Source organism: Amborella trichopoda, chromosome 8 (assembly GCF_054954075.1).
Source record: "Amborella trichopoda isolate Santa Cruz 75 chromosome 8, AtrichopodaSantaCruz75HAP2 v2.0, whole genome shotgun sequence".
Classification (NCBI taxonomy): Eukaryota; Viridiplantae; Streptophyta; class Magnoliopsida; order Amborellales; family Amborellaceae; genus Amborella; species Amborella trichopoda.
In genome coordinates, this window is record NC_142343.1 from 42,488,570 (window position 1) to 42,500,986 (window position 12,417).

The 12,417-nt window shown below is 33.6% G+C and overlaps 1 protein-coding gene across 1 annotated transcript; it reads right to left on the reverse strand.

The window, feature by feature from the left end:
• Positions 1–266: 266 nt before the first annotated feature.
• LOC105420502 (uncharacterized) lies at positions 267–8,611 on the reverse strand. Its single transcript, XM_088874724.1, has 8 exons — positions 8,545–8,611; positions 8,390–8,503; positions 8,133–8,265; positions 6,852–6,923; positions 3,397–3,540; positions 2,726–2,806; positions 2,130–2,176; positions 267–444 (listed from the first exon to the last, which is right to left on the reverse strand). The coding sequence occupies exons 1-7, from the start codon at positions 8,609–8,611 to the stop codon at positions 2,131–2,133; spliced, it is 657 nt and encodes a 218-aa protein (XP_088730850.1). The 3' UTR covers positions 267–444; position 2,130.
• Positions 8,612–12,417: the final 3,806 nt, after the last annotated feature.

Genomic DNA, 12,417 nt, shown 5'->3' on the forward strand with positions numbered 1-12,417 from the left:
AAAGGTAGGATTAAAATTTTTTTTTTTTGAATTTTTTTTTTTTGAAATATGGGGTATCCGGAGCGCTAGGGTTCGGGCTAGAACCCAGCCCCATCATTATCTATTGAACAAAAGCAAAAGACTCTGTAACAGTTGACTATTCTAGTTTTTGTTGTCCTTTGCTGGTTCAAAATATTATTATCATGAATAAGTGGGTAAGCAAAGGGGTCTCAATGCTTATTTCAAAGAAAAAACAATAGAAATAGAACAAAGAACATAGGAACTAATTTCAAGGACTAATAAGAGTTCAATTTTTATTCATTTCCATTTTGTAGTGAGCAAATATCATTAAAATAAATTTTTATTCATTTCCATTTTGTAATGAGCAAATATCATTCAAATTTATTTTAAGGCGATCCTTCACCTCCGTGCTCATCATCTCGAACTGTCCTCTAATACATGTCACTGTAGAACAAATGAACAACGGAAAGAAAAATAGGCAGAGAAAGTGGAGTTAGCAATCAATAAAAAGAAGATCCAAAGATCAAAGAAACTATGAATAAGTCCACAGATTTCCCATTTGATAGCTTCAGATGTATCATAAAATTTGGAAGAAAAAATGACACTTTTGAGTCTAGTCAACAACAAATACCTCTACCTGCCCAATTTCAAATCTGACGGCACAAAATGTATCATGAAATTTTGAAAAAAAAGAATTGAAACTTTGAACCTATTCAATAAAGCACGTGTGGCGTCTAATTTCACATCCAATGGACTGAAAGTGATTATAACCTTTTTATACTAAAAATAAGTAATCTTTTTTAATCCTTCATCAAGAAAATATAAATACAAGTGTACAACTTCATTTATATCAATTAATTCTATATTTACTGAGGATATATATATGTAAGGGTGCGGTTTGTATAGAGCCTAGGCTTTGAACAATCAAATTAGAGCCTACCTTCAAATAGTATGGAGAAATGTGGTTTTAATATTGAAAATCTTTGTAATAGCCTTAAAATATATTTTCATATTTATTTATAAAGTTTAAATATTCAAAAATAGTATATATCGACAGATATATGAAAACTTGAAAATTGACAGTCCGAAGACGTGTTACAAAATACACTATTTTAAAAACTTGAAATCCATTTTTTTTCTCATGTCCAAGCATCTTAATGTCGAGATGACCAATTTGAAGATATTTGAGCATCAAAACTACCTCTTCTAGTGCAATTTTTGACGTAGGCTCAAATTTGATTGTTTAGAGCGTGGGCTTTATATAAACTTTTCCCTGTATGTAATGATATTTATATGATACTTTTCACACTGGAGTATTAATCAAAAAATTGATAGCTGACTTGACTGGGTGCATGGCTCAAATCAGCCATCCTTTGTTTGCAATGGACATGTGGTCTTACTTGCATCATACCACACAGTATATTACATCTATCACAGTAAATAAAAAGCCTTATAATAAAAACTTTGGAACTCCATCATTGCCATAAAATATTTTTTAATGATAGAATTTTGTCGTTTTAAAACCAAGTAATTATTCATTCCCTTGAACGGCATTATTAAATTTGTTTTCCTAAATAATAAATTTCATAATTCAAAAATTGAAAAAGATTAAAGTCTTGTGCTTTACTTAATAAAGGCAATTAAGGAAATTCAAAATTATTAAAGGAACGCATTTTTATAAGGATTCTAGAAAAGAAAGGAAACCTTGAATGTGGGGATGGTATTAATAAAGACTCCCATTTGTAAGGAGAGAAAAATAAATTAAAAGGTGTTTAAAATAATAGAAATTATTAATTCAAAATTCAAAAAATGAGGAAGGTGTCTTCTTAATCTGAAAAATTGAAAATAAATTGAACTCATAGAATTAGGTATTTATCTCATTTCTAAGCATATAAAGAAACTCATTTATCTCATTTCAAAAAATGAGGAAGGTCTCTTTTTAGCCTGAAAAATTGAAATTAAATTGAAATCATAGAATTAGGTATTTATCTCATTTCTAAGCATATAAAGAAACTCATTTGTCTCATTTCAAAAAATGAGTAAGGGGTCTTCATCTGTCTTATCTTAAATGCCTAAAACTTGTCTTGTGGAAAAACAAAAAAAGACAAATTAGAAGCAAATACCACTACCTTAAAATCTAGGAATTGGGCCACTCAACATGTTGTCTGAAACATTGCTGCACAATCAAACAACAGATATCAGTGATAAAATTACTTCTCAAACTTTTGATTCCTTACAGGAAAAGGTTTATGTAAGGCATCAACCTTTGAAATCCACTAGAAAAGTTTGTATTCCACAAGAAAAGTTTGTATTGAGATTAGAAAACCCTCCACACGAACCTTCGAGTTGTATGGTTATAAAAAACAAATTCAAGTCCTAAAAATAATCCATCATGTAACATACTATTTGGACAGTCCATTTTCAAGTATTTATAGATCTACTCGATCTGGATATCTTCAAGTTCATTTTAAGCACTGGAACTAAATTTTCTGGAGGATTACGAGGTGTGCCTTACGTTTATTGTTTAAAATTAACTCCTTACATAAACCATACCCTTCTTTATGTGGATAATGCAAAAACAACAGTGATTCATTGTCCATAGAGGAGGGAGATAAAGCAACTTTGTCAAAGCTCATAGATGTAACAAAGAGAGAGAGAGAGAGAGAGAGAGAGAGAGAGAGAGTGTGCAGGCTCTTGATAAAGGAAAATGCGAAATGATGCTTACAATACTTTCAACTTTCCACTGGATGCCGAATCTCGGAGCCCTTGAGGAACTCTTCCTGTAAGTTTATTTGAATTTAATCTCCTGCATTTTGGCAAAATCATTAATGTATACGAAGTAGTACATCTTAAATTGCATGTTATAAAATTTTTCTGCTACAACCTGAAGAAGTAGGGAAAGTAAATAAATTCCACCAAATTTTGATCCAAAAATTTTGAAGAACACTTAGAAAAATTTAAGGGATTGTCTACAAAGAGACTATTTATCTTTTGTATATAGATGTCGTAATCATTTCCACTCATTAGATGTCAAATTGGATAGCTTGGGGTGAGTCATGAAGTTGGAGAATTATTTTTTTAGAACTTTGTGTCTATTCAATGATACTTTTACAACCACCCATTTTAAAATTTAAAAGAGAAGGATGATGGTGACCTCTAAGTACAAAAGACAAATAGTCATTTTGTAGACAATCCTAAGATCTAATCATGACACATATATAGAAAAACATTTGGTCTCTATTTTGGAATAGGACATATCATTGATATACCAAAGGAATAAAACAAAAAGAGAAAATCACTTTGGCTAAGTTTAGTTCATATTTGGAAATTGCAACACAATTTACCAAAATTTCAAACCAAAATGAAATCAAAAGATTGGAGATCTTAGGTACCCACAAGAACAAAAGAGATTTTAGGTTGGTCAGAGATTGTGGAATGCAGCCCGTAAGCATGTTGTTAAAAAGATCCAAGTTTTGTAAGCTTGTCAATCCACCAAGTTCTTCAGGAATATTTCCTGTCAAGTTGTTCTTGTAGAGCTCCCTGCCATGGTGAAAAAAAGATGAGTACAATACGCATGGTAAGAATTTGAAGGTACCAGAGTAATTTTGAGCTTTAGTTTTTTTTTGGAAGTTTAACTATGGGATTTGCTTAAAGGATGTTTTAATTTTTAGCTGACCCCAATTAGTTGGGAAAAAGCTTTGATGATAATAATGATGATGATGTTGGTTTTATTTTTCTATAAAGCCCGTAAGAGATACTTTAAAGAAATATTTAACAAATTGCTTATGCAGAATGGGAATCACCAATCTGGATCTGAAATACTAATTCCAATATTGAATAGGTGAGTTGGCCAAAATATGTAGTTACATTTGGAGTGACTTAAATATATGTTCAAATTTATACTTTTTTATTTTAAAAATATTAATTCATCAATGAAACATACGAAAAAAAAATTCCTTTATTTCTTTATTTCATATTTCTTAGTTGACTGGATCACGCATTCGCTGGATCTTGATCGCCGATCCAAATAAGACAGTGGGTGGGAAATCTACTCCACCGGTTGATGTCAGAAAATTCAGAAATTTAGTGTGATAATTGTTTACTTCATTAGGATATGTAAGTATATACAATCATTTCTAGAGAAAAAGTATTCTAGAAAATTAAGAGACATAAATTTGTTGAATATTGTGACATCCAAGTGCTTGTAGTGATAAAAGGAACTATTATAACCATATGTAGAACGGTTTTGGTCACAATTTCAAACATGGATCCCTATGTCATTTTAATTTTGTGTTCTTGGGTGTGATTATAAAGAAAACGAATTGGGCACATTCATGTTACCACGACCTATGAGATTGAACATTCATTCCCTTTGTTTCTTAAGATTAATATTTTCCAAGAAGAATATATTGTTAACTAAGAAAGTCAATTCTCAGAATTGATATTTTTAATATGATATATCTATAAAAGGACTTTATATAAGGTGTCAATCTTATACTATAAAGTAAGAAAAAGGATTTAGCATTTAAAAAGTGTTATATATTGTAACACATTATCTGAACCATTTAATCAAGATTTTCAAGCATTATGGATAAGCTTTCTACATTATTTTTGAAATTTTAAATTTCATACTCATGAATATAAATGGAGTTTCACACTCTTGTAAAACTTTCTGATACCAAAATTGCATCTTTTGACAAGGTAAGGAAGCGTGCATTCCTTTAATTGCTTAAGGTGGCAACTTACATAAACCGGACCAAAAACCCTATAACCATATAGCATTTAAAGGATGGGGGAGGGGAGTTTACAAAAGAGATTCTTACCATAGTAACATTGTACAAAGAGCAATGATCCAATGTAACGGTGGTATCATAGTATAATGCAACGACACTTCTAGAAAATCATGTTTGTGGTATTTATATGACCTCAAATTTTGTATACACACTTTGAATCCTAGATATGGTCAAAATGAGTCCCCTTCAAAAATGAATCTAGACCGTTCATTTGTGATTTTCAAGATCTTAGCCTTTATAAACCCAAAACCATTTTTTTTCTATTTTAACATTGTTCATCTAATGATAATAAAGCCATCCAAAAAAATTGGAAATGAAAAAATCCTTTTAAGGCCTAGATCTAAACATCTCACCAAAATGAACGACCTATGTTAATTGGGTTAAAAAAATACTTTTTTGATTGTGTTTTCAATTTTTTATTTTTTTATAATTGTTCATTAGAATGAAAAGAGTATATATTTCAAAATTTGGATCAAACAAATAAGATGGTTTTTTAAGTGTTGTTGCATCATATTACTATACAACGGTTGTATGAAATCATTGCCCTAAAAAAAATGCCTAAGTTTCTAAATATGCCAAACACCATAGAAGCACATGTGCAAGTTCCATATATAAAAAACCATTCTTAGCGTAGTAACAATGTATAAAAACTTAAACAAAGTGCCTACATTTCTAAACATGCCAAAGACCATTGAGGCGCATGTGCATGTTCCATACCTTAAGGAGAAGTATACAAAAAGAACATTTATCTTTGACACTCTATTGCCGTTGGATGTGAATCCTGAAGATTAAGAGTGTGTGATTGAACCGGCTCAAAGTCTAAATAGAATTTTTTCACACTTTTTTACTCACTCTAAGCTTTCAATTTTCATGCATGGCAACTAGAAATGATTGCGCTTTCTTCATACCCCCTAGGTAAAAAAGTAAATGATATCCTAGTATCCAATTTCTATTTATAACTATAGGAGTTGAAAAGGACAAATGTTACATAACAGATTTTCCTTTGGAATGTTAGATCAGTAAGGATGCATGGAATGAAATTATTGAAAATATTAATATGGAAAGGTGATCTCGAAATTTGAGTTATGATGAAATTATCGAAATCCAAGTCGTTGATTTTCCAAATCCAATTTGTAAGCTATTTGGAGCAAGTCCAAGATTTGTTTCTAAAAATTGTCTTCAAAATAATCTTCTATCCAATATGATTATGATTAGATAGATACTATTCTTTTTATCAAAGTAAAAATGAAGATATCGTGATAATGTAAGTGATGTTATTGGCTGTAAATGTCACAAAAGTTACACTGTGGTTTGGTGGTCTTGTAGCGTGCTGTAGTGGGATCACATTGTACACCACATTGTACGGTTTCTCCCTCGAACAAAGAAGCTATGGCTGGGAAGGGGTCAGGCCTGGGTCGGGCCAACCCGCATTAGTTCCCATAGGGCCAGCCCTACCCCCAGGCAATCACAGCACAGCCCTGGCTGGGCCCTCGGACTACATTTGTGTCCCGAGCCTGAGTCTAGTTTTTTAGGCATATATATTGGTCAAAGATGTTACACCCCCAAAATTTGTAGTTATTTTACTCGAGTGAATGAACTATATGCTCCTACAGGAGCATACAATCTTTTGGTTTTCCTTATGCAAAGGAAGAAAACACAAAAGTTTTTTCATTTTGAAGATGAAAGTTATGTATAAAGTGCCCACCTTATAGTATAAAAGAAAAGCACATATTTAAATTTTGCCAGAAAATATAATTTCAGTATTGGAAGCATGATAGCTTGAAAATCCATCTTCAATCTTACTTATGAAATTTAAAAAATTAAAAAAACAGTAACGCTTTAAAATCTTAAAAGTAGACGGTCTAGACAACTTGCTACAATAACTATTTTTAGTACCTAAAGTTCTTTTTTCTCCTTTATACTATACATCTCAAGTTCAATATGATCGATTGGAAGGTTTTTTGATTTTGAAACATTACTTTCTACTAGATTTTAAAGGTGATCTTAAATTGCAACCTAAACATTTTCCAAATATAATAAGCAGTATAAAGTTCTTACAAATTTTGAAGCGATTTTAGTGATCCCAACTCCGGTGCCAAAGTTCCCGAAAGACTGTGCATTCCCAAGTCTCTGCCATATTAAACAATCATTCAATAAAACTTTAGTTGATGACATTAAAAAACAAACCTTAAAAGAACGTAATTAGATCAAGCAAAGGGATGAGAAGTAGAGAGAGAAAGAAGGAGAAAGAATGCAATCAAGATGAAGCCATGGAATGGAAAAATTTAGAGAGAGATTATGTAATTCGACAAAGCTAGGAGATGATAAATGGGGATGAATAAATGTAAAGAGAGGCAAGATGTAATTAGATTGAGCTAAGGATGGAATATATGTAGAGAGAGAGGATGATGCAATTAGAAAAAGCTAAGGGTTGAAAAATGTCGAGAGAGAGATGGAGATAGATGAAGTGAAGGGATGAAACGATGGGGGAGGGGGGAGAGACACTATTAAGAGAGAGAAAGAGACATATATAGGCGTGGCGTGGCAATGGACAGAACGGGTATGCTACACCTCGGGTCTTGGTATGGGTTTAAATTTTGAATCTGAAATGTTGGGTTTGAGTCCAAAACTTGAACCCGAATACTGTTCAGGTCTCGGTTCGAGTCTAGTCGGATCCGACCCAAATAATATGGGTATAAGTAGGTATTCGGTACTGTTTGCTCTAAACAATCCAATTAGAGCCTACCTTCAAATAGTATTGAGAAATGTGGTTTCAATATTGGAAATCTTTGTGATAGCTTTAAAATATATTTTTCATCTTTATTAATAAAGTTTAAAGCTTCAAAAATAGTGTAGATCGAGCATATTTAAAAAAATATTGAAAATTGACGGTGAGAAACTTCGATACAAAATACAATATATCTTGAAATCCATTTTTTCTCATGTCCATGCATCTTGATGTCGAGATCATCAATTTGAGGATATTTGGGCATCAAAACAATATTTTCTAGTGAAATTTTTTAGTTAGGCTCTAATTTGATTGTTTAGAGCCGCGGCTCTATATAAACTTTTCCCATTCATAAATGTTATGCAATATGTTAGTTGTTGTCAATAATACGGGCATATGATAATTAAAAAAGAGGCAAAAAAAAGGAAAGAAAAGAAAAAGAATTGACATTAGGGTGGCAGAGGACCCAACCAGAACCAGGACCGATTGGTTGACCTGACCTCATATCCGGTATGGGTCTAAAACCTGAACTTGAATATTATTGGGTCCGGGTCCAGGTCCAGCCCGATTCGACCCGTTGCCACCCCCAAAAAGAGAGAGAGAGAGATTACATCCTTATGATTTGGTTACTGTCATCACAAGTGATGTGAAACCAAGTGCAGTAATCCCACACATTTGGATCCCAGCTTCCAAGGACATTGGTTGGATCCACCAGTTTGGCTTTCGCAGCTAGAAGGGCATCGCCTGGTTTAGAGAGACAAAAAAGCGTTAAAAAAAAAAAAAAAACATGAAAGCTTTTCAGTGACTTCAACAAAGGAAACATGAGAGAGAGAGGATGAACAAAAGAAAATAACAATGAAGAAAGAACTTGAGCGTGAATATGGTGATGTCTCAATGTCTTCAACGCAGAGACACAGTTGAGATGAACAAGACAGAAGGAAAGCAAAAATAGAAGATAACACGAAGGCAAGAGCATAGTAACCTAACACAAGAACCATGAACATGAAGCTTATGGATTGTTACCATCAGTGTCTGCGATTACATTTGCAGAGAAGGCAAAAGAAATGAGAATCAAAGCCCAGTAATCCATTAGAGAGAGGGAGGTGATCAAAACAATTGGATATCACTCATAAAAAGTAGGGTTTAATAAAAGGGGGCCTATACACAAAAAAACTGGGGCGTGGCTTTAAAATTTCTGGTTGCCTTTATATTCCCCCTCCAAACATCCAAACAAGTAAATATTTTCGATATTTATTTTGTCCCAAAACATTAACATGCCAATTTATTCCAAGACCTTTCTAATTTGTTTTCATGTTTCCCTCCCGAATCCCCCTCTAACTCAATACTTTCCGGCTTCCGCTGAGCCAGAGGGGTCTCAAGCTCATTAGGTCAAAACCAGTCCAACTACTGGTTTAAAAAGATTTAAAAATATAATATATATATATAATAATCTAAATTTTGAAATATATTAGAAAATTTGTCCAACTCTGTTTGGCCGGTCAGAACATGCAGTTTTCACCCTCATTTTTTTACTTTGGACTTGACCAGCAAAAGTAAAAATTGGCGGCCCCAGGGCCGGCCCGCCCTAGCACTTGTACCCAAAGGGCCGGCTCAAGCCCAAGCCTTGCCCTAGCCCTATTATGACCGGGTCGGGCAGGAACAAATCAAATAAGATAAGGAAAATTGTTTCATGCGGGTTGAACCGCATTTCTACATATGCGGTCCATAAAGTATAAAGCATCTATCTTCACGATGGATGCAAGTAGGTGTTCCATCTAAAAATAATAGAAACTAACGGTCCAAATGTTTCTTATTCGATTTATTATTTTTAATTTTTAAAATTTATTTATTTTTTCATATTCATGATCTTCATGTTAAAAGATTACATGTCCTTAAAAATTAAGTCTTAAAATCCATCTGAAAAACATATTTATTAAGTGACCCGCATTTCTACATATGCAGGCTTGACCACATAGAAACCGATTCCATAAGATAAAATTAAAACAAAATAACAAACACAAAGAAAAAGAGGCCCAGATGAGGCCAACCTTGGCCAGGCCTGACCTTCGGGCCATAGTTTGTGGCCCATACCATAGTTTTTTAGGGCTGGACTGACCAGATCAAGCCACCTGGCTCATTGCCATCCCTAGGCTAGATAACTATCATATTTTCTATTATATATATCATTATTCCTATTTTTTATCTATCTAAATGCTCATAATTACATTTATTCCTAAATATATCTCATTTATTGACTAAATCCAAAAAAATCCATTGCTAGTGCTTCCAAAAAACGCTTGATTTCACAAGAACAGAAAATCTCCCTCATTTGCTATATAGAGAGCCCAAGTTTCTTAAAAGAATCATCTTTCCCTTAGACCCAAAGGATTTGTTTCTCAAATTTCGTTAGTAGTATATAATCGTCTTAATGAATTTGATGGCATATCTTTTAAGACAGTACCTAAATCTTGCGTTCTGTTTCCGTTTGTAGAGTAACATTTTCTTTATTTTTCCTTAAACTCCCTACATCATAAGGGGCACACATCTCTTTCGTGTTCTTCTTCCTTTCCTCTCCAGCAAGTATTGATACCTCCTAACATTGTTATTTGAGAAAAGTTTATATAGAGCCAGGACTCTAAACAATCAAATTTGAACCTACCTTAAAAAATTTAGGTTGTTTTGATGGTCAGATATCTTCAAATTGATCAACTGGACAGATGCATGGACATGAGAAAAAATAGATTTCAAGTTTTAAAAACAGTGTATTTTATAATGTATTTTTGGACGGTCAAGTTTCAAGATTTTCAAGTTTTCATAGATCTGTCGATCTACAATATTTTTGAAGCTTTAAATGTTATGAATAGATATCAAGATGCAGAAGGCTCGTAAAGGGGCCGCTTGGCTCTCATGGCTGGGGTTGGCAACATGCCGGCGTGGGCCGGGCCAGCCCTATCCCTAGTCCCCATAGGCCAGCCCAAGCCCAGCCTGGTCCGGTCAGACAGGCTCTAGTCCTATTAGGGTTGCCCAGGCCCAGACTGACCCGGCTCAAGCAAAACCGGTGGCCTAAAGTATTTGGAGAGCTAAAGTTAAAAATAAAATATCAAAAAGTTCGTTTCCTTGAGATTAACAACTCTAAAGGTTTTTCTCTTAAAGAGCCTCTTTTTTTTTCATATAAATGGAATCCCTTGGCACCAAATAAATCGTTTATTTGAGAGATTCAGTCCTCAATTGTTGTCTAATTCGGCAACAAGAGAGGCAGAGAGCCCCAAGTCCATTGACGTAGAAGCAAATTCAATCCCCAAGATTGGCCACGCAGTGGAAATTAAGCTGTAAGCAGAAATGTCCATTTACTTCCTCACCTAATTTTAATTTTAGTTCCCCAAATTTTGGGGTTGTAACGTCCAACCTCAATAAAAGATTTTCGAGATTGAATACACACTATCCAATTTTTAGATGGTGAGATCTAAGTGTTAAAAAACTAAAATTTCAAAAAAAAAAAAAAAAACAAAAATGAGAATATTAATCTATTAATTCATATGTGGCTCTCAAATTTTCAAATAAAAAAAATCCTTCCAAATAGGTCATCAAACCGAGGGAGTAGAAGTAAACTATGCTCTCGAGCATAGTATACGTGCTCAACTGTTTAATATTCTATCCATTCTCAACTACTACAACTTACGGTCATTCTTGTTGTAATTAAAATTTGAATTTATTAAATAAAAATGTATTAGTAACATATTAAATGGTTCATCTCAAGAGTGTATTTTGAAAAGTTTTCTTTAAAAAAAAGAAAAAAGTTTATATAAGGGTGAGGCCCTAAACAATTAAAGTAACGTGAATCTCAAAAATTCACCAGAAGAGGATGTTTTGATGCCCAAAAATTATCGAATCGAACATCTCGACATCATGATGTATGGACATAAGAAAAAATGGATTTCAAGTCTCGAAAATAAGAGATATGCTTGATATACATTGTTTTTGAAGTTTTAAGTTTTATAATTAGAAATGAAAATAAAGTTTCGAGCCATCACAAAGTTTTCTAGTACTGAAATAACATCTTTCGACACTATTTAAAGGTGCACCTTATGTTGATCGTTTGGGCCTCAGCCTTATACAAACCACACCCTTAAAAAACTAACGAAGTTGCCTGTGTAGACATCCGTTGATTTAAGTGGGACCACCAATTCTCGAGTCAGCTCATTGTTTCAGCCCTTAAAATTTCTTGATGGAACTATAAAAGAAAAATTAGGCTCCTATAGTGAGTGAACCACAGGGGTGGCAATAGACCCGAGATCCGATAGGTATACCCAACCTGGATCTAGGTCCAGGCGAACCCAACCCATAGGGTATATGATGGCAATCAAGTGTCTTTAGGCGGACGCTAGGTGTTCATATTGTCACAATATTAACAACATTTACATAAGTTTCCTATTTAATATTGATTTCTAATCTTATAAATAAGATGAAAGATGAGAGGATATATGTGACTTATTTGAGGCACATATGAGAAATGTAGCATCATTGAGAGTTATCAGCTTCTTACTTCCTATGGGAAATGTATCTTCATCTAAAATTTTTTGAGGTAAAAGAGGAAGAAAAGAATGGAGCTCCCATATCTGAAATTCTCTGTGGTGCGAGGAATGGCGTAAAATAACTTTGCCATGAGAAAAGTATTGTGGTCGCTCTCAAGGATTTCGATTCTTTAAGAAAGATGTGAAGCAATTTGCTGGATATGAACCCTACATTCTAAGAGAGAGGAGCAAGGTATTTTTGGTAGGTGCTCTCTCTCTCTCTCACCAATATTCGATTTTCATCTGTTGCTTCTCATCCTGTTTTTTGTTCTTCTACTCTATTCTGCTCTGCAAGTGATTAGGTGACTGTTGATCCCAATATAAG